General features: G+C 47.4%; 1 protein-coding gene across 2 annotated transcripts; it reads left to right on the forward strand.

Moving 5' to 3' along the window:
• Nucleotides 1-9,449: 9,449 nt before the first annotated feature.
• KLHL38 (kelch like family member 38) lies at nucleotides 9,450-20,440 on the forward strand. Of its 2 annotated transcripts, XM_014603851.3 has the most exons (4): nucleotides 9,450-9,721; nucleotides 10,137-11,746; nucleotides 14,613-14,718; nucleotides 18,691-20,440. In XM_014603851.3, exons 2-4 carry the CDS (start codon nucleotides 10,397-10,399, stop codon nucleotides 18,975-18,977), a joined length of 1,743 nt encoding a protein of 580 aa, XP_014459337.1. In that variant the 5' UTR covers nucleotides 9,450-9,721; nucleotides 10,137-10,396; the 3' UTR covers nucleotides 18,978-20,440. The 2 variants fall into 2 exon arrangements, with proteins under 2 accessions (XP_014459337.1, XP_059579769.1); XM_059723786.1 differs by having other exon boundaries at nucleotides 9,450-11,746.
• Nucleotides 20,441-23,059: the final 2,619 nt, after the last annotated feature.

Below are 23,059 nucleotides of genomic sequence, written 5' to 3' on the forward strand. Positions count from 1 at the left end.
GTAGGGGATGGCTTGCCAGGGCAGCATGGAGTCACAGCAGCAATGAGCTTCCCCACGTGACTCCACTGTGCCCTGCAGCACTGGGTCACACCAGCTAGCCCACAAGGGAGGGCAGCAGGGCAGGGAGCCCGAGCCCACAGCAGACAGCCCACACCTGCCCCAGGCACAGATCGGGGGGGGTGGCCACAGGTCTGCCCTCCCCCCGGGAGTGCATGCAGAGTGGCAGGGAGCCAGACCCCCTGGACAAGAACAGCACAATGGAGTGGGTGGGAGAAGATGGTTGGAGGATCCTATCCTGCTTCTGCATTGCTCATAAGGTGGGGCTGGCTGGCACGGGGGAGATTTACTGTACTACAGAGAAATGGGTGTGCTCCCCACAAACTCCTGGTGGCACCTTCCTACCTAGGGGGTGGAAGCATCCACAGTGCAGGATTCATGTTAAACAGAGGATGCAGATTAGAGGTAAAAGAGCAGAGAATAATAAAGAACAAGTAGGGAGGAAAGGCTGGGGGGACAAGGAACATGAGTGGCTGATTCAGAGATGAGCTTAGAGCATTTTGTTTGTGTGGGGTAAAACTTTTTATCACAATGTACTAAATTCTGAAGCAAGTTGAACAAAACCTGTCTGACCCAGATTCTCAATAGATATCTAGAAGTCTAGTCACTGAAATAGAAAACTTTGAGGATCTTGACCCCCCTTTCTCTCTCTTCCTATTTATATCAAGGTCACAGCACTGAGACTTAGTATCTGAGGCTGGGATGAGCTCAGGTATGGAGGACTCCTTGGACAGATGGAGGAGAGTATAGCACACCAGACCCAGAAAGTTAAATAATCTGTTAAATAATCATAGGATTATTTAACAGAGTTACTGTATTTATTCAAATCCAAGATGAGTGCCCTCCCCCAGTCAAGATGGGGGAGAGCCTCATCTTGGATTCAATAGCAGTTGCAGCAGACAGCTGCTGCCACCCAAACCCCAGGCCCAGGGCCGAAGTCAGGGCCAAGCCACCACCACCTGCACTATGCCAGGTTGTTTTTTTCCTGCAGAGACGGGGGCGCACACCAAGGGGAGTGCAAGGGACACTGCACAGTGAGGGGGAGGACTGGGGAGACCATGCAGTGAGGGGAGGCACAGAGAGTAGAGGGTAGACTTGGGTGTGTGGCTTGGGGGAGAACAGAGGAGACTGCACAGCCTAGGCACTCTCTACCCCCCACCCTCCCATCCACCCCACACACCTACAGTGCTTCACCTTCACCTTTGGCTCTGGCTCCAGACCTGATCCTGACCTGCCCAGCCTGGAGCTGCTGCTGCTGCTTCTATGTGGCCAGGTGGGCCTGTAGGCAAGGCCAAGGCTGGGGCCAGGGCCAGAGCAGAAGGTAAGTGTGGAGGGGGGCAGGTGGCAGAGTGGACAGATGGAGGGAGGCAGGAACAGGCACAGGCGGGCAGGCAATAAGGGCAAGGGGTGGGGGTCTGGCTGCCTGCCTCACCTCCACCGCTGCTTTCTCTGCCAGAGCAAAGGGGAGGGGCAAATTTAAGAAGACCCTCCAATAATTAGATTCTATACATAGAAAACTGTAACCAATGGATAATTTTTCTATGTGTAGAATCTAATTACTGGGGGGTGGTCTTAAATTCAAAGTCGTCTTGGATTTGAGTGAATGTGGTAATATTTTGTCAGTTTTTCAATAGACTGAACTAGCTCCCTAATTTGAAGTCAACCATGTGCTTCTATATTTGACGTTAGCAATGACGTTTAAACTCATTGAATCCAGAAAGAGTGCAGCAGTGTTCCTAATACTTGCTGCTTTGATAGTCCTGTTGTAATCAGAGACCTTAGACAGATTCATAAATAATTACTCAGGTGTCTGATGTTCCCAGGGATCTTTTATCATTTAGAGGTCATATTGTACATCCAATACAGGAAGGTTCAGGTCATACCAGTATGTGGGTGATGCAGTTTTGGGATAAGTATAGCAAGTTTCCATATGGGCATAAAGAAGCTGGGGTGAGGTAAGGATTAAGTAGCAATTCTAAAATATTCAGATTTGGGTGCCTAAATTACCTCTCAATGGGATCTGCAGATCCTTAGCACTTCTTAAAAATCAAGCCTCTTCTTTAAGTTCCTAAATATGAAGTGTAAGTGTCTATTTTTAAGCATCACAAATTTACAGCTTCTCTTTCTACCTCTCACCTCCTAACTAGTGATTGGCCTGAACCAACACCTAGCAGTCAAAAATCAGGTCCAAACTTCTTGGGCCAAACTCTTTCCTGAGTTATATAAGCAGAGGGGTGGCAATGAAGCTTGTGGAGTCACCTTGCAGAGAAAAATCTGGCCCCCTTCCTCCATAATAGGTCAGAAGCCATAACCCTAACTCTCCTGAACTTGGAGACTAGAGATTCAGATCCAAAAACAAATCGCTGAGTTATTCAGCTCAGACCCACTAGGTAGCCTGCAAAATTCAGAACAAAAGTCAGGTCCAGACTCTGGATCTGTTGATTCCAACTGAGGAGAAGCCAGGTTCTGTGTTGTGCGCGAATGCAAGAAACAGCTGAAGATTTGAGCTGCTGTGTGGAGCTGCGCTTGCTAATCAGCTAAACAGAAGATGCATAATGTAGCAGCAAGAGGGCAATGAGAGAGATCAGGTGGATAGAGTTTCAGCAGAAGAGGATCAGCAGAACAGGTAAAATGCAAATTTGCTAGGTACAAGGGAAGATGGGTAGAATTCAGCAAGATTTGTGTTTGAGGGAAAGCAGCAGCAGGGTCAGAACAATTTGTTAGGCAACCAAGGAGCTATACTGCTGGAATGAATAAAATGTGTATTGTGTTCCAGTGCCTTTGGAATATCCCCCAATATTGTACGGCTCCCTTTGAAGTAATACGAAGCGTTCCATCCCACTCTCATATGTGAATGTCTCCACTTGCATAGATTCATACTGAATTGTATTCACCCAAGATATCTTCCAGTGATTTCAGTGTCTCACATCTACTCATGAAGATCCATGGCCTCTAACGATCCTGAAACATAGCCCAAAATCCCAGGAGGTCCAGTCTGCAGTGTTTAACAACTTGGGTAGTCCCCCTATCTAGAGCTGAAGGATTGGGCCATAATCCTGGCCAGCTAACAAGTGGGTGACCACAAACCCCCTGAACCTCTCCTTACCCTCTTCCCATACAGGCCAACCCAGGGCAGTATTTGACTCATAATGCATTAATGCAGCTCAAACAATAGCAAATGGGGCCAGCAGACATTAACTTTTTCTCGCTCTTTATTCTGTTTCACCTGCTTTGAAATGGGATCGGCAAATGGTTTGAAAAGGTATCTGGTGTCGCCAATCTTCTCTGTGCACATCTCTGTTAATGTACTGTTTTACATCTTTTTTTCAGTCTCATTCCTCAGTGAATGGTAACAGATATTGCTTCATCTCCGTCAGCAACTCGGTCACAAAAGAGAGGCTATTATTCCTGCACAAAAGGATGCATTACACTGATACCACTAGGTTCTGCACATGTAAACTTATGAACAAAGATTGTTGAACAGGTTTGGTTACAACGGCCCAGTGGTTAGGGCACTCGCTCACTTGAGGGATCTATGTTCAGTTTCCGCTTCTGTCATAGACTTCTTGGGGATAAGTTAGTGTCTCAGATAACAATACTACCTTACCTCATAAAGGTGTTACGTGAACAAATACATGACATATGATGACATAGTAGCTCATGTATACATCTCAAGATACTGCATGTATATGCTGTACATAGAAGTTAATAATTATGGACTGCTCCAGGAAAAATTATTTCTAAATATACTTGGAAGGGAAATCCAATCCAATACTTGCTGCTGTTTCTGTCACATGCCCAGCTCTGTGGCCTTTCAAGCTCAGGCTGTGGTTTAACTCGAGCAAACTTGACAGCAATAACCTGGCTAAGGCCCATATCAAACCGGTGGGAGGCTGTGTTTGAAACTGTAGCCTCCCTTCACACAAAGGAAGAGGTAAAGCCAAGCAGCAGGATTGTCCCTTCACCAGAGTCACAGCCAGGTTTAGTAGAAACATTTTGAGAGGAAATATCCATAGGTACCAATCTGACAGATGAATCAAATAAAAGTACTTCCCCAACCCTTAACAGTCCATTTGGCTAGTGTGGATTTGGTACATCCATTTCTGTAGCCAATGGCACACAAGAGAGTGACCTGGCTGGCATCATATCTGGATGCCTTTGAGCCCAGCCCAAATGACCAGATTCCCATTTACAGCTAGATCAACTGTGACTGTGTTAGGCATGAACCCAGACCTGGGTTTGAACTAATGCTTCTGGAGCTTTAGCTCTGCGTCCTTAACAGAGGAAGAGGCAACTTCAAATATATGGGCCAGATGCTGCGGTCAATGGGAGCTTGCATAAGTAGGAATTGGCTGAGCACAAACCTCAGCACTGGAGCTCAGAGAAGGATTTCAAACATACCAGCATCCAGATGTGACAGAATATCCCATCTACCCCAAAGTCCGTAAAATGCAAATGCAAGCTGGGTCCACAAGGAGTCCAATATCAGTGTTGACTTCTTTAGGGGTTAAAAATATTAATCCCCAGCTATTGCGAGAAAAGGCCAAAAAAACTAAGCAAACAAACAAACCCCAAAGAGCTAGTGCCAGAGCAGAGAGCGAGAAAGCCAAATCAATCAGCAAAAAGAACCGCACTGCAAACGCAGGCACACACAGCATCTTGTTTGGGTATTTCATGTTCTCAGGAAGAGGGAAGAGAACCTTTCATTTTGGTTTGTAAATATTTAGGACAAAATCATGGCCAGCCCCCAAGGCTGTGGGGCAAGAGAGCAGGAAGGAATACTGCTCCCGACCCCAGCACATTTTGTACGGCCCTCATTGCAGTCTCAGGGATCGTGCAGTTGCAAGGGAGGTTAACAATGGGGTCTCCCTACGAGCAGCTTGCTTGAAGGAGCCACTGAGGAGACAAGTTGGAAAAACTGTCCTTCCATCCACCCCGCTACATAACAACCACCAGATGTGGCTGGCTGCAGGGAAGAGATACAGCGTGCTGTACCCTTTGAAGAGGTTTCCCAGCTCGGTCTCTGAAGTCCAGGGAGCTCCATCTCCCTTTGTGATTGTGGGTACGGCCCTGCACTGTCCCCACACAGGGCTGTGAATTTGGGGCACTGCCTAACCTCCAGTTAATTTAGCATGTTTTTATGTTGGATACTCAGCAGGAGAATACCACCTGGGGGACAGTCATTAACATGAAGTACATAGCTTAACAGAGGTTTATAATACCTGGAGCAGCGTGTTTTGCCCGCATGAAAATAATTCTGGGAGATCAGGAATTGCAAATGGTGATGCCAAACTGTGGTTACCATAACAGTGTGGTGATTTTGACTTGGCTCTGCCTTTTCGGGACTGCAGCAAATATAAGGACCTTCTGACCAGTTCTGCTTTTGGCTTTAACATCAGGTCATGTAAAAGACTTTTGTTTTTCTTAATAATGAACAGGCTAGTCTGACCTTGTACTGGTACTTATGAACCAACGGTGGATACAATGCCATCCCAAAGAAAGGGGAAATTGTTGAGCAGCAACAGCAAAACACTGCAAATCGGGACACCTGGGTTATATTTCCGTGTCTGACGGAAATCAGCTTGTGGAAGATCACTTGTTGTGTGATCTTCCACAAGCTGCTTCACTTCAGTTTCCCTATCTGCAACCTTCACGTTCCTCCAGGAAGCTTAACTGACTAAGGTTTTTAAAGATAACAGAAGCCTTTGCACAAAAGGTGCTATACAGCTGCAACATCTGATCTCTGATGGCCTGCTGAGTAACATGAAGCACTGCGATAAGAAACTGTCTGGGCACAGGGTTCTGCTGGAATGAGCTCCAGGTAGAAAAGTCCGCTCTAAGGCAGGAGAGGTATGTCCAAGAGCTGTCTTAAACCCGCTTAACAGTTTTTCCTTATGTGGTGAACTCAGTCCAATCAACATCTCCCATGCTCAGTCCCACACCTTAACAGGTAGGATACCAGGACTTCCCCACACCTTTCCTTAAAATAGAAAGGTCTCATCACAAAGTCCTGGGCTAGGGACAGACATTCAAAAAAAGTTTGGGTCCCTGCCAATGGGACAGGGAGGGGGGAATTAAACCCTCTCTGGCCAGACTTCCACCCCTGCCTGCCCCTGCCTGTCTCTGCTCTAGCTGGCATGAACGCCGAATGCCCCCAGAGGCTGGGGGGGGCATGGCGACCACCCACAGGCAGCGGCGGAGGTGGCATGGTGGTGGTGAGTGGGGACCACCCGCAGGCAGCCGTGTTGGGGGGGGCAAGCACTGACCAGCAATCGGCGGTGGCGATCAGGAACCGCCAGCAGATGCTGCTGGCAGTGTCAGCAGCGAAGGGGGAGGGTGGTGAGCATCAGCGGTGCTTTTTGCAGGGGGTGCACCACCAATCTCAGGGGGTGCACGTATACCAGCATGCACCCCCTATGCATCGCCAATGCTGGCTAGGGTGGGGTGGGGTGGGGCCAGCCCTGCTTGGCTGGAGCAGAGAGCCCAGTCCAGAGAGTATGTTGGGATGCTGGTGGACTCTGGTTTAACCAGGATGGAGTCTGGGACAGACATTGCATAGTTTCATAGTTGGTAGGGTCGGAAGGGACCTGAGCAGATCATCAAGTCCGACCCCCTGCCATGGCAGGAAAAAGTACTGGGGTCAAACGACCCCAGCAAGGTGTTCGTCTAACCTCCTCTTAAAGACCCCCCAGGGTAGGAGCCAGCACCACTTCGCTTGGAAGTTGGTTCCAGATCCTAGCTGCCCTGACAGTGAAGTAGCGCCTCCTGATGTCTAGCCTGAATCTATCCTCTGCCAGCTTGTGACCGTTATTTCTAGTCACTCCTGGTAGTGCTTGGGGGAACAGGGACTCCCCCAATGCCTGCTGGTCCCCCCTGACTAGTTTGTAAACAGCCACTAGATCCCCCCTCAACCTTCTCTTGTGGAGGCTGAACAAGTTCAGGTCCCTTAGCCTCTCCTCATAGGGCCTGCCCTGCTGCCCCCTGATCATGCGGGTGGCCCTCCTCTGGACCATCTCCATGTTGTCCACATCCCTCCTGAAGTGCGGCGCCCAGAACTGGACGCAGTACTCCAACTGTGCCCTGACCAGTGCTGCATAGAGGGGGAGGATCACCTTGTTGGACCTGCTCGAGATGCATCTGTGGATGCATGACAAGGTGTGGTTGGCCTTCCTGACCTCATCCCCACAGTGTCGGCCCATGTTCATTTTGGCATCAATAATGACTCCAAGATCCTTTTCTGCCTCTGCACTGATGAGAAGGGAGTTCCCCAGCCTGTAAGTATGCTGCTGGTTCTTCCCCCCCAGGTGCAGCACCTTGCACTTCTCAGTGCTGAAACCCATCCTGTTCTCATACGCCCACCCCTGTAACCTGTCTAGGTCTGATTGCAGCCTATTCCTCCCTTCTAGCGTGCCCACATCCCCCCACATCTTAGTGTCATCAGCAAATTTGAACAGGGTGCTTCTTACCCCCTCGTCCAAGTCATTGATGAAGATGTTGAACAGCGCAGGTCTAAGGACCAAGCCCTGGGGGACCCCACTGCCCACATCCCTCCAGGTCAAAAATGACCCGTTCACCACCACTCTCTGGGTGCGGCCCTCCAGCCAGTTAGTGACCCATCTGACTGTGTAGGTGTCAACGCCACAGCCCCCTAGTTTTTTTAATGAGAATGGGGTGAGAGACAGTATCAAAGGCCTTCCTGAAGTCCAGAAAGACTATGTCCACTGCTACTCCTGCATCTAAGGATTTTGTGACCTGGTCATAGAAGGCCACCAGGTTGGTCTGACAGGACCTGCCTCGAATGAACCCATGTTGGTTGCCCCTAAGCATAACCTCCCCTGCTGGCCCCTCGTGGACATGCGCCAGGATAATTCTCTCAAAAAGCTTACCCAGGATCGAGGTAAGCCTAACTGGCCTATAGTTTCCTGGGTCCTCCCTCCTCCCTTTTTTGAAAATGGGAACCACACTGGCCCTTTTCCAGTCCTCTGGCACCACACCGGAGCACCACGAGTGCTCGTAAAGCCGTGCCAGGGGTCCTGCAATGACCACTGCCGATTCCCTCAGCACTCTGGGGTGGAGATCGTCAGGACCAGATGATTTAAATATGTCCAGCCCCTCCAGAAGTTCCCTGACTAGACCCTCACTGACCCTAGGCCTGGGGTGCACCTCCCCTGGGGCCTGAGGGGGTCCTGGCAGACGGGCTGATCTGTTCCCTGCTCAGGAAAATGGAGGCAAAGAAATTGTTAAATAGGTTAGCTTTGTTATCTGGTGCAACAACCAGATTTCCTAACGTGTCTTGCAGAGGCCTCATGTTACCCGGTACCTTCTTTTTGCCCCCTATGTATTTAAAAATGGACTTCTTGTTGTCCTTCATCCGGGTCGCTAGTCCCAGTCCCATCTCCGCCTTGGCCTTCCTGACCGCCCCCCTGCAGCCCCAAGCTACCGAGATGTAGTCCTCCTTGGTGATGACCCCTCCCTTCCATTGGGTGTACGCCTCCCTTTTAACCAGGAGACGTTCCCGTATGCTTTTAGTGAGCCACAGGGGCTTTTTCACCCTCTTGCCCCCTTTGACCCTTGTTGGGATTACCTCCCTTTGGGCTTGGAGATCGTCGCCTTAAGGAACGACTGCTCTTCTTGGACACCTGACTCCCCTCCCCTCCCCTCTGGGACCTCAGTACCTCCCCAACTATTCTCCTTACCTCATTGAAGTCCGCACTCCTGAAGTCTAGGGCTGCTGCCTTGCTGCAGGCCTTTGCTACCTTGCGCTGGATGGTGAATTCCAGCAGGCAATGATCACTGTCGCCCAGGTGGTCCAGCACCCGCAGCCCCCCCACAAGGTCATCACCTGTGGCCAGCACCAGGTCCAACAAGGCGTCTCTCCTGGTGGGGCTGTGCACCTCCTGGGTTAGTTGGAGGGCCTGTATTTCGGCTAGGAACCTACGTGAGCAGTCAGACCTGGTTTGAGTTCAATCAGTTATGTCTGATAGTACATTCAACCAGGTTTATCTCAAACTGCTTTCAGCCATTTTGCACCTGGTTTATGTGCACTGAACATTTATTCCGTTACAGGTTTAACCCAGTTTCTGGTCACTTAAACTGGTTTATGTGTAATGTCTGTCCCTAGCCTTGTTGCCCCTGTTTTCTCCTCCCTTCGAATGAAAATACCTAACAGTGCATGACTTAACACTAAACATTTCAGGCTGTTTACAGCCTTCTAGAATTCCCAAGCACTTTAGGACAGGGCCTTGTGTCTGTTTTCAAAGAGACAGGCAGGACATTTATAAGTGAACTTTCATCTTGGTGTCTATTTATTGTACGTAAACATTTGTCAGAAAAACAGCAATTGGGCATGCTCGGTACTGTCCAGGTTGTTGCAAAAGGCAACTGCAAAGTCACATGTGATAACATCGCGAAGTCCACACGCAACTATTCTTAGCCCTGGAATGCAGACAATGCCGTGCTGCCGACTGGCTCTTTCACAGAGCTCCCGCAAGCAGCAAAAGTACCTTGAGAATAAACAAATCCAGAAATCACCCTCCATGAATCACTTACCTACCGAAAGGAACGTCTTGTGAGTTTGTAGCTTTTACTCAGGCACTAGCTATGGAAAATCTCAGCAGAGACTAAACGCCATAGAGTGAGTGAATGCAGGGAAGGACAATCTAAGGTAAACATTTCTACCACGCGATTTCCCTGCAGGTTGAGCAGCTGGGTAGTCATGCAAATTGATAGCCGCCTTATTGTTCTGCCTTGTGCATTATTTAGTCATTGTGTGTCTGATTAATATAAAGAAGCAGCCGCTAAGCAGAGTTAATAAATTGCTATTTTAAAGCAGATTCCCAGTCTCTCGGGTTTAGTTTGTCCTGCTGCAGAGTTTAGCTCTGCCAGATTTACATTCTTTGGGCATGACTAACGCTGAGGGAGAGAGACATAAGCTACTAAACTGTGAATACTTCAAAATCGTGAATAAGTGGCTAAGCAAGTTTATTAGATCTGATTGAAGTGAACAAACCATTTGCTTCGGACTTCTAGCTTTCACTGCAAATCAGCAAGATAACGTTAATGCTTTTGCTTTTTATCAGGCTAATAGAAGAAGCTGACTTCAGAGCTCTAACCCATCTGATAAACTTTAAAAAAAGGGTTTTAAGTGACCTCTTAGGCTCTTTAGTCCTTTCCCACTGTGCTTAACTAGCGTTCCCAATTTTATGTGCAGACAGAGGAAAGATATTTAGAGAAACCAAAGTCCTGATCCCTGGTCACTTCGGAGCAGACATTTATATAGCAGCTGCTAAGACTGTACTATCCCTGCCTAGTCCAGCATTCACATCTATCCTGTTTGACCATGGAGGTGGGCTCTGCAGAGGAATTTCTCTTCAAAGACCACGATTTCTCCTCAGAATTGCTGAGGCAGCTCAATGCTTTAAGGCAGAACGCGATGCTGACTGACGTTACACTGTGCACTGATGGCTTTGAAATCCCTTGCCACAGGAATGTCCTTGCTTCAAGCAGTCCGTATTTCAAGGCGATGTTCTGCAACAACTTTAAAGAGAGTCACCAGGCAAAAGTTGACCTGAAAGGCATTGACTCCAATATTTTATATCAGATTATCCTCTATGTTTACACCGGGGAGATTCTTATCACAGCTGACAATGTTTTGTACCTATTTGAGGCTTCTTCCATGCTGCAGTATGTTAAATTGTTCGAGGCCTGCTCTTTGTACCTCCAAGACAAGTTGACTCCTGATAACTGCCTGAGCATGATCAGGCTCTCCAAAATCTTGAACTGCCAAAATCTCAATACGAAAGCCAAGGCAATGGCATTGAAATACTTTCCTGACGTAGCCTCTTCTGAGGACCTGAAAGAGCTTTGTGCCTTCGAACTGATTGACTACCTTGGAGATGATGAGCTCTGTGGTGAGGAAGAACAGGTTTTTGAAACATTGATGATCTGGATCCGGCATGATCTCCAGGCCCGACAGGGTTACATCCACGACTTGTTCAGAAAGGTCCGGCTTCAGTACGTCCACCCAACCTTCCTCTTCCACTTCATTGCCAATGACTCCCTCATTCAGTCTTCACCCACTTGCAGGAACATCCTAGAGTCAGCCAGAAGACAGATGTTTTCTTTGTATAGCACTAGTGCTCCTGACATCAAACCTCTGTGGCATGTTCCTCGTAGGTATTCATACCAAGAATTCCTCATCCTCATTGGTGGCAGGAAGGACAACCAGCAGACAACCAGAGATGTCCTACTATATGATGAAAAGACCAGTCAATGGCTTAGCCTTGCCAAACTTCCTGTGCGCCTTTACAAAGCCTCCTCAGTGAGTCTGCACAGCAATATTTATGTGCTAGGAGGGAGACCCATTAATGACAATAGAAGCCCAATCAGTGATAACATTTATATTTTCTCCCTCAAACTAAATCAGTGGAGGTTAGTTGAACCTATGCTAATTCCACGTTACTCCCACAGGAGCATAGCCTATAAAAATTATATCTTCTCATTTGGAGGAATTGGAGAGAACCAAGAAATTCTGAATTCTGTAGAGAGGTATGACAGCATTTACAACACCTGTGAGAACATGGCAAACATGCCTGTCGCTGTCCTTCACCCTGCGGTAGCTGCTAAAGAGCAAAGAATTTATCTCTTTGGAGGGGAAGACATCATGCAAAACCCAGTCCGTCTAATACAGGTAACTCCTTGACCTGCCCATCTCATTTTCTTGAACATATTCAGTGCGTCTCACCCAAAACTTGCTGATGAAATCAAAGCCCAATGTTGAACCAAATTATCTTCTGTCTCATGCAGTAGATGGCAAGAAACACATGATAAGTTGGAAATGCTCATTCCATGGTGTCCTATATGAAGGAAAATGGTATTTAAATTCCTTTCTTATTTCCAAAAGAAACCTTTATTATTGTCCCTAAGAGCCTTCCTTAAGTTTTATTTCATCCTTTCCCAGGCAAACTCCCATTGGTTTCTTAGAAAGTCTAAATTAAGCCAAGTGAGGGCTTAGCCTTGACTGATTTTATTGCTTTAGAAAGATGTCATATAGTGGTCTTACAAATAGATGCTAAGCCACATGCCTAATATGTGCATCCATTTGAAGTCAGTCATTCTTGTTAGGACCGTGTCTAAGTATCTGGTTGAATCAAGGACTCAGTCATTGGTCTCTCCACTGACATTATCAGCAAAGGCTCTCTTCATGATGGTGGTTATTATGACTGATTTCCTAGTCACTGGGACCAAGGACTTAAATCATCAGCTCATTTTACACCAGCCATTGGTTCTAAAACTGTGGTCCTTGTTGATGGCCTGCAGATTGCCAGTTGGATACTAGGGCTGTGTGAAGCTTTGGTCCCCAATTCAAATCGGCAGAGATTCGGCCTGATTCGGTGGCCAAATCTCTGAATCCAAATTGAATCAGAGGACCATTTAATCTCTCTGAATCAAATCAGAACCTTCTGAATCCATCTGAAGAGATTCGGAAAGATTTGAAGATAGACACAGCTTTAAATGTTTTTTCTACGTACCTCTAGGTACCAGGTGGCTTGTGAATGCTGCAGTGCTGGGGCAGATGGAGCGTCCTACAGTAGCACGGGGGGCTCCCCAGCGTGCTCAGCAGCAGACCTGGAAGTGGACCAGAAACCAGGGAGCATGCAGGGGGGCCACCCCGCGCCCCCCTGGCTTGGTGACTGGAGCCTCCTGGGTTTGGGGGGGCACCTAGGATCCCCCTGCAGTCAATTGCCAAGCTGGGTGTTGTGGGGGGGCCCCAAGCATGCAGACCCACAAGTGTACCAGAAGTACTTCCAGTCCACTTCTGGGTTCACCACCAAGAAGGTGAGGCCTCCCCCCCTGCAACTCCTGTGGGACACTTCATGCGCCCCAGCATCATAGCATTCACGAGCCACACTGGTACCTCAAGGTAGTAGAAAAAACGTTTAAAGCTGTGTCTATGTCTGATTCGCTGCTTCTCTGAATCAGGATCAAATCTTCAGATTCAGATTCAGATGAATCGAACCGGGGACACTGATCCAAATCAGCAAATCAAATCACTGTCCCCAATTTGGGCCGAATTTGAATAGAATAGGGCCCACTTCGCACACCCCTATTGGACACATGATGCTGGCCATCAGCCTTACTTCCAATTCTTGAACTGCTTTGATAAGTAAAGTTGTGTTTCATATATGATGTATCAGTAGCATGCTCTTAATACTTTTCCATGCAAGTGTAACTGGTCTGTACAGGTTATGAATCCCACACTGCTTCCAAACCACAGAGAATGCAAATCCACTATAGCTTCCTGAAGACAGCCTGATCCTTTAACTCTGAAGGTCCCTGTTTCAGTTCTTGGTGGTGGCTAAGATGATCACCACTGTATGAACAAATGTTGCATTTACCATAGGGATGTTATCTGGTTACTAGCAGAAAGAAATATTGTTCATGTATTCAGAGAGATGTTCAAAAGACCAAATATCAGCCACCAAACAGCCGTCGTCTAGCAATAGGTTTCTATCAATAACAACAAGGGCTACATTTGAATTGGTGACAGAGATTAATGAGTCAAAAGCCCATTATCAACTATCTATGCCAGCCTGACCTGTACCAGGCACCAATATGAATACAGCAGTTGGGTTAACAAGGTGGCTGTCAGCAAATCTACATAAAATAAGGGCTTGTCCACACAGGAGGAAGAGATTCAGTGGCAGAGCAATTAAAGCATCTTGCTACAGGTCCAGAGGCATGAGCACCAATGTGACTCCAGGTTCAACCCAAGGGCTGCCTTCAGTAAACCCAGCTGTAAATGACCTTTCTAGTTATTTGGACACATCACTGCCTTGTGCACTCTTGGCTCTGAAGCTGGTGTGCCTTACCATGTCAGCCTGATGGGCCATCTAGACACAGGTGGACCAAAACAATTGACTACACAGGAAAAGTATTGTGCAGTAAGCACAGGCATGAAAAGGGAGTACACTGCAACCTTGTAATGGTATGGACATATGAACAATTTACTACAGGCTAAAAGAGGGTGGGAGCTTTACCACGTGGCCTCTGCTCCTCAATAACTAACTGCATGCACAAATTAGCCCTGCAGTCAGCACAAGCTCATCTGTCATAACTAAGTCCTCAATGAAAGAAGTAAATTATCATTAGTTCCCATTTATTTACTCTGCTGTAGGACACTACAAACTGACAGCTGCCATGTAGCAGCTGATGGACAGAAAAGGCTTTGCCTTCTATAGCTATAAGATACATTTTTTGCATATCTATATCCAGAGAGTGTCCACAAGGGGTGTAAATGTGAAGTAGTTTATGCACTTAAGCAAATCCATACCCTAGCTAACTGTGCACAAACATCCTTGTGTTTACAAGGTTTAACAATTGTGTTGCTCTCAAAGTGGACATATTAGGGGGAAAAACATGGAAAAAAAATCTTCATTTTCTAGGAAATCAACCCTCTAGGCTGTTTCCACATATGTTAACAAGCAAAAACAAACAAAAACATAACTTCCCCTGTAGCTGCAATCATCTGCTGTGTATCTCTGTTTATTTTCCAGGTTTACCATGTATCCAGGAACATGTGGTTTCGAATGGAGACCAGAATAGTGAAGAATGTCTGTGCACCTGCAGTGGTGATTGGAGACCAGATTATTATCGTTGGAGGTAAAAGTTATATTAGGCCACCTCTGTCATTTGCAGATGCCTGGCTCCTGCAGGATTTGACATACGCATTGACTAAGGGTTTCCTTGGGCACTGACAGATGAGCAGCTCCCTGTTCTACCTCATGGCGCTCCACAGAAAGCGCTATGATTTAGAGTGACTCCCCACAAACCCAACAGATGTTCACTGTTTGGCGGGGTGGGGGAAGGAAACAGCTCCACTTTGGAGCTGATCCAGCAAAGAGGCTGCCTGTCTGCAACTTCTCTCCCTGAGCCCTGCCCCTCCTCCCAGCTCCAGTGCTGTCGCAGGATGGGAAGGAGAGAAGGGAGGGGAGGGAGCTTCAGCCTGGGGTTTGACCAGCCTCAGCTGGGGTGGGGAAGCTTGAGGGGGGCGCAAGGCAGAGGGGCTCCAATCCACCCACCCCAGCTCAGGCTAGGCAAACCCCAGCCCAGAGCTCCCTTCCCCTTTTTCTTTCCCCTCCCATCCTGCAGACAGCACTGGGAGCAGGGCTGGGCAGTTGACAGAAGTTAATGAAGGCACTTCCTTTTGGAGCGCCTTCATCTGAACCCTCATTAAGTGAGGTAGACCCCCTGCGATCAAGCACTGTCAGGGCACAGCTATAGAGCACTTTCAGGGGGCTGAACGTGTAACAAATGTCGCTTCTGTCAGTGCCCATTATGTCTGTTCAACACATTCCCAGTTATGTGGTATCACCAACCTGACCAGACAGTGAGAGTCGGGGTTCATGAAACTGGACAATACTATCAGCCACTCCTTATGGGCAGTGGTTCGCAAATTAGGCATTACGATATTTATGGTAAGTATTGCAAGCCACACAGAGATTCAACTGAACCAGAAGCAGTCACCAGTGAAAAATTTAGAAACTGCTGACTGGGTCACCCCCACTTGGTTACATGACTGCTGACCTGCAAAGAAGGGGCAACCCCTAGCTCCCATGTGCTCCCCCTAGCTCCCATGTGCCTACCGCAGCCTTCGGAGCCAGAGCATGAGGGAGAGAGGAGACATCATGGGGCTGCTGCTACCTTCTCAGACAGGTGGGTGGATAAAGAGAAGGAATAAGCAGAATCCCAACTCTGCCCCTGCTCACAGCCTGCCAGCTGGTCCAGAGGGAGACAATCTGCTGACAGACAAATGCATGCTACTTCTCTCACAGAAAATGAAGGAAATCAGAAAAGGAATTAGAAATGGGATTCCAATTCCTTCCTTGTTCTACCCCTGAGTTGATGCAGCTGGAGGATACCCCTTATCAGGGCTAGACAGGAAGGGAACTGAGCAACGTGATGTTTTATAGAAACAAATGAGTTTGGTTTTGCAACTCCTGTGCTGAGCTGCTGCACTGTACTTCACTTCATTGATCTTAGTGTGAATGCTCAGGGAGCGGGGTGCTCCTTGGACTCAAAGTCTACTCCCTGTACTACTATGCAAAGCAGACATTTAAAGATGAGGCCTTTCTCTTCTTTCCTGAAAGATGTAAAGTTCCCAGTAATTAGCATTTAAAGATGTGTGGGGAACTGCAGTTCCTCAATTTCTCACACAACACTGAGGCCAGTTTCTTCCTCCTTATTTATGCAGTCCCATTCTGTCTATCTCTAGTACTCTGAGCATCTGCATCAGAGCACCTCACTCTTTTATATATAGGGATCTAAGATACAGGGAGGCAAAGGAATGTGCCCATGTTCACAAAAATTCTGTAACAGAACAGGACGTTGAACATAGATCTTCCAGCTCCTAACCACTGAACCACCCTTCCCCTCTTGGGCCTATCTGCAACATGAGTAAGGGAGTCAGAATCCTGAGCTTGAGTGAACGGTTCAGGGTTGAGCTCTCAGGGAAGCAAGCAAGGCAGCTCACCTTGCTACTAGATCACAGAGGAAGAGGGCAACATATTTTATCTTGAAACATATCTATCCAAAGCCTCACATTGGTCCAATTACTCTGCTGAGGAGTGTCAGTCGTTTGGATTTTTGTGGATTTTTGATAATAAATCCAAGGTAATTTTAAACATATTTTATTTTGCTTTAAAGCAGAGAAATTTACCGCATGCAGGCTTTATTTACTAGCAATGCCAAAATGTTGGCCAAATGTTTGTGGTTGATCAATGATTGAACTTACAAAACAACCATAACATTTTTTTCTTCAAATAGCATTCACTGCACTTCAAGTCTGCCTTGCATTACAGCTGATTTCAAAACAAAGGAGAACTGATTGGCCTGAACAACAGGGGGCTTTGTTTTTACTGACAAAGGACCCTCATTTTTCTCCCTTGTGCGCTCACTTGAATTTCTGTTGGCAGTTTCTCTAAGTGCACCAAGATCCAAATCTGAAACAGAATCAGTGTGGGCTGGGCTTCAGGTGCTGATCTCATGGGAGTAAAAACTCATGAGACTTCAGCTCCAAATGGCAAAACACCTGGTGAGATCACCTGTGGTGGCAGAAGGTAGATTTCTCGCAACATTAGTCCTGACCCAAGCTGAGACTACAAGCGGTAGGGTCAGATCTAAATTGGAGCACAAGCCCCTTCCTTACACATTCAAAGCATCTCATTTCTTAGTTTAGGTCTCTCTCTAAATAAGATGGACAATTAGATAGAGGTACTAGAAAAGTCTGTCAAGACCTTTTGGTCTTTAAACATCTTTCATTTTGCTTTAGAGCAGATTTATTTCATGCAGGCTTCGTTTACTAGCAGTTTTGCCTACACGTTGGCCAAATGTTCATCACTGATCAGTGAAAAGGGAATAAGGAAGGAAATCTTTTAGACCAAAGTCCACCATAAAATTTCTACATATACACAGCTTGAACCAAAACCCTAAATGATGTTAATGAGATCCTTTGCACATGTGGGAACAGAAATGGGTCCCTACCAGGAGTTCATAGTGCGTGAGTCCATGACCAATCCTTGAATGTGCCCTGCGTAAGGAAGCTTTGAGATGCCGTCACTCAAATGTCAGTATAGCAAGATGTCTTAGTGGTCTGTGGACAGAGGTCACAAAGGGTGTGCAAGGGAAGAAAACTGGGAGGAGGAATAAGCCAGTTGCTTTGCCCTGTCATGCTGCTTGCAAGGTATTTAGCTGTCTTTACTATTCTAGCCAAAGATTTCTTCTTGTTTTTTAAGCCAGCTGCCAAACAAGTAATAAACTACCCATGAGAAAAAGACTCCAGGCCACTGGGCACCCTCTGCTTAACCCAAAGGGACTAGAAAGCTACCAGCCTTATCAATACTAACCCATCCACTGTGCTATGGAAACCCCTGCTGACTGACAGTGCCTGGAACAGTAACCACCTAGGCGAGCCACCAGTGGCAATACCCTAATGAACTTGTGTTGTCGGGGTGGGGGGTAGGCTGTGTTCTTCTCAGGTAGAAAAAAGTGCTCTAGATGCCTGGGCTCCAGCACTTACCTCAAAGGATCTACAGAACTAGGGAGCTGACCCACCTGCCGCCTGTTCACGGGTTGGCAAGACAAACTTCACCCCACTTCCCCTTGCCATCAAGGGACTGATGTGGTAGAAACTTGTCCCTCTCAAGCAAAGCACCTCCTATACAAGCTAAGCCCCCTATAGGGAGGGAACTATGCTAAGATTTTTCTCCAGTGCTTCAAAAGATTTCACTCTGATCCGATTTCAGCTAGGAGAAATAGCCCAGAGATTTAAAAACCCTAGGCAAAAAACTGAAAGTATAACCTGTGAAGATCAACTATCTGATCTAGTACAGCAGATGCATCTCCGGGGTGTTTTATAGCATTCAGCTACACTCAAATATTGTGAGGATGGGAGCCAGCGTGTGGACTCAGGCAGGGAAGGAGGTTAATCTGTGGCAAGTTCTTACCTCCCAGGTAAACTCCTTATGCTTAGTCCTATACAAGATGCATAATGATTCTGGAGGACCACTGAAGAAAATTGTTGTTATTGCTTCTGTTGGATGTAGATTATAACTCCTATTCATCTGTCCCATCCAGGATATACACGGAGAATAATTGCTTATGATACAAAAGCCAACAAGTTTGTTAAATGTGCAGACATGAAGGACAGGCGGATGCATCATGGAGCTGCTGTGATCAAGAACAAGTTGTTTGTTACCGGTGGGCGTCGTCTCACCACCGACAACGTCATTGAAGACTCTGATTCAATGGACTGCTACGATCCTGAGACTAACACATGGACTCCAAAGGGGACACTGCCACACAAACTCTTTGACCATGGCTGCCTCACTCTCCAATGTGTCCCCTGTCCAAACATCTTGTAAATGCACCTGGTGCTACCCTAGCAAGAAGGGCCCAGATTGCTCCGTACAGAGCTCATATAGAATATTAACCAGCTCACACCAACACTGCTCATAACACAACCAAAGCAGCAGCAGCCATTTTCAGGGTGCTGGGTGGGAAACACATGTTATTGCCCAAAGGCCCAATCATGAGCTCCTCACTCAGATTCAACTCAGGCAACAGGGTAAAATGTTGGTCTGATATAAAGTATTCTGGTAGGTAAACAGGAATGTTGACGTTTCTGGGGAAAATGTACTGTGATAAGCCGCTTATTGTGCATATATTCTATTGCCCTCTTCTCAGATGAAACAAAACTGCTTGACTTTGTAGCACGCTCCCTACACTAATTGGTGCTAAGAGAGCTTCTCATTTCTTTCAAGTGATAACAGATCTCCAGGATAGAAGGATCTGAATTCTATCCCCGCGCTCGCCCTGGGGTTCTGAGCACCTGTTGTGCAGCACGGTGCCAACGATGTGGTCCCACAGAGAAAACCTTTCTAGTATGAGTCAATACTAAAAGAAAGGCTGTAAAAAAGGAACAGGTCCTACAGAAAGCTGGGGGAGAGATTCATTTACTTGTAATGCTCCATATGGACAAACTAGGCCTGAGCAAATCCTTGCTCCTTAAAACTGAATCTTTTCACATTTTCAGAGGTGCAGATTTGAATTCTCAAACCTAAATGCTGTCCCAGTGGCTGAAGGAAAGTGAGGCAATGAAGAATTTTTTTTCACATCTATCTCCTCCCTCAAGGAACAGGAGAAGGGAAGAAGCCAATAAAGAGGCGGCCCTGGAAACCCAGATGCCATGTGTAGGTTTTTTCTCTGTGGAGAGAAGAGCATGCTTTCAGCCTTCCCTTTCTATCAGGGATTTCACCAAAGTTGAAGCAAGGTTGATTAGGGAGCTGCTAACAACTGGAATTCCTGCAAAGCTGGAACACGTGGGTAGTACAAAAAAGGAAAAGAGCCAACCTCCTTCCCCCGACTCCTGGGGAGCTATATGAGAAAGCAAAATCCTTGGAAAGCAAATGCCTCCAAAACAGCATCACTCCATTGCTTAGTTAAACAGTCCAGGTTCTGCCGCAGTTGTGTAAAGGGTTGTCACTGAGTTTACATTTTCTTAAAGAGCAGAATTACCATCAGGTAATGAGAAGATGGGGAACTCTCAAGCTGGTCCCCAGACTGGGAGAGACTGCTGACAACACTGGTAAGCAGCATCTAGAAGAAGGAGGTCAGAAATTTTACACAGTTCTCCTTGTACTTGAAATGAAGCAATGCCTTTATGAGAGCAGGTTAATTTAAAGGAGTTGAATAAGAGGGGAAGCCTTCAAATGTTAATGTTGTCTTACATAAGAAAATTGTGATTGTTGTTATTGATTTGTATGGGCATTGTACCTGCTTGTTCTCTACAATTTGATAAAAAAAATTGCACTTGTTTTAAAACTTGGGAGTTTTTGCCAAGTCATTCTTTCTTGGGAATTGAGTAACTCTGCAGAGAGGAGATGAGCAAAAGTCATGCTCCAGGCCTCAACTCAGAAACTTGTCATTAAGGGCCTAGTCTTTTTCTATGATCCATCTAGTCCCATGGTCTATCTCTTTTAATAGCTGTGGTAGGGAGCTATCTCGAGGCCAGTCCAATCATTGGCCCACCTACTTGTCTAGGGCAGTCACCCACCTGCCTCTCCTGTCATGCCTTTGATGAAACTCAGAAGTTTCTTATAGGAGGGAGGCTGCCCATTTAATGCCCAATGCCAAAGGCATAATACATGGCTCCATACCATCCTACACCATGTCCCATGCCTCGCACATGGCATCAATATATGGCTCCAGCCCCACACTGGGCCTCACTCTATTCCAGTCTGACTTTCGGACCCTGACGTGGATCCCTCCTATTCAGGCAGCCTAACCTCTGCCCTCATATTGGGCTGCAAACCTGCCTTGACCTCCTTCCCTCTCAGCAGTGGCCATGGGTGTCTGGTGCCTCTTGAGTCAGGGGGGCACATGCCTCCCCTGACACCAGTCAGTGACCAGGAGGGTGGTCCCAAGCAGCCGATCCAGCTGACTGGGGAGAGGGAGAGGTCCCCCGCGGCCGATCCTACTAACCACAAGTGGCCACGCCACTTCCAGAACTCCTGCACCCACTTCCAGAAGTGGCGCAGCCACTTTTACTGGCAGCCCTGCTCCCCAGCCGGCGCTTGCAGGGGGGACAATGGTGTTCCCACCTGCCCCCCTGCCCGCTGGCTAAACAGGGAGTACGGCCTGACAGGGGGTGTACCAGCACTCTCAGGGGGTGAATGTGCACCCCCATGTACCCCCTACACATCACCCCTGGCAGTGGCCTCCTCCAGGACCTTTGGCCTCACAAGCCCTGGCCTTGCCTCTAGGCCAGTCAGGATTCCAAGCCTCTAGCTCTGGCTGTCCCTCGTGGTGGGCACTCAGGCCCTTTGACCATCGTAGTCCTGGCCTCAGCATTGACCAGTCATGGTTTTATGGGTAGGTTCTTGGCAGCTAGCCCTCTCACTCATAGAGGTCTGCCTTCTGAGCTCATGGACCACATAGCTCCTCCGGGACCTCTTCTGAGCCCACTGTTCCACTCTCACTGGGCTCACTCTCTCTCTCTCTCTCTCTCTCTCTCTCTGCCCCTTAATGGGCCTCTACTCTGGCCAGCCTATGTGCAGTCCTTCAGCCCCTCCTCCCTCCCTGGACCCTACTCTATGCAGCCTCCAGCTCTCACTCCACCCCCTCATTGGGGCCACTAGGTGTTTCACCCCATGGGCCTCAGGCCCCACTCTATGGGCCTTGGCCCTGTGCTTTTCTATTTGGGTATGCTCTCCTAGCCTTTCCCCCCATGGGGTCACCCACAAGGCAGTGGGGGCTGAGACTTTCCAGCACCCCATACTCACCTTTCACTAGGGAAGCACGAGTGTGGCATTTCCTGGAGACTGTCTCCACACCATCCAACCCCATCAGGGTGTAGTTTCAGGTCATTCCCCAGGACCAGGAACCTCCTCCATCCCCATAGTTCCTACTCTTAACCTCCAAGTGTTCTAGGAGCAGCAGTACTCCAGTCAGGAGATGTTCACCCTTCAGCTCCATAGTTGCAACTGCCCAGCTCTGCTCTCAAGGCCTGTCTTATACCCTAACTGCCTAGCCCTATACCAATCAGGCAGCCTCCTGGGTGCCATGTGACCCTCCTGATTAGGTCTTCTCCCACCTGCAGGCTGATCTGAAGCCTGCTCAAGCCCTTAAAGTGGCAGACACACCCTGTGCTCTGCCACATAGCCATCTCCAGATTCTTCTGAAGAAAGAATCCCCATAATAGGTAATTATGGAAAAAAAATCCATCAAGCAATCTCCAAACCCCATAGGAATGGGTTTATACTTTGAAGCATATGGATTTTTTTCCCCTCCATTTGCAGTAATTGTCAAGTCTCATAATGCACACAAGGGTCAAATTGCACCTCATTCATTTGCAGATACACATTTCAAAAAAAACAAAACATGAAGTGGCAACAATTCACTTCAGCATTGCAGTGAAGTAGTCAATAGAGTTTAAGAACCATTTTCCCTTCCTTCCCTTGAAGTGCATAATGATTCTTCTTACTCTTCTATACCACTGAGAAAGAGCTATAACACTAACCCCTAGCAACAGTTGCCATCTATTCTTGCCTAGGAAGCACAGAACTAGGTTCTAAGTACAAAACCAGATACACAGTTTGAGGAAAGGGTGTTCACAGGTTAGTAACCAGTTTCTCCTTTGACCTGGGGCCTATAAGGAAAGGATGCATTCTATCCCAGTTTTGCATTACTACCATAATCCACACTATACTCAGGTAGAAGGATGGGTAATGTGTGATTATCAAACATGAGATATTTCAATCCGTTCATCCATAACCAAAATTATAAATGTGCCTGGATCAGGAATTTCAATTAAAATTCTTTCTTAGATCAACTATAGCTCTTGTGGGGGTCTGATCTCACTATCCATACTCCATGATATCTTAGGTAGTCTGAGAAAATATTATTTGGAGGGGCTGAGTGCATGCATCAGCATAAGAACTACAAC

The sequence above is a fragment of the Alligator mississippiensis genome, chromosome 3, assembly GCF_030867095.1.
Source record: "Alligator mississippiensis isolate rAllMis1 chromosome 3, rAllMis1, whole genome shotgun sequence".
Taxonomy (NCBI): domain Eukaryota; kingdom Metazoa; phylum Chordata; order Crocodylia; family Alligatoridae; genus Alligator; species Alligator mississippiensis.

Bases quoted from the DNA above. Each gene is read 5' to 3' on its own strand.
- KLHL38 (XM_059723786.1), top strand. From the start codon at position 10,397: ATGGAGGTGGGCTCTGCAGAGGAATTTCTCTTCAAAGACCACGATTTC. The intron at 11,747-14,612 runs GTAACTCCTTGA...TTTATTTTCCAG, and splicing joins ACCCAGTCCGTCTAATACAG to GTTTACCATGTATCCAGGAA. The intron at 14,719-18,690 runs GTAAAAGTTATA...TGTCCCATCCAG, and splicing joins CCAGATTATTATCGTTGGAG to GATATACACGGAGAATAATT.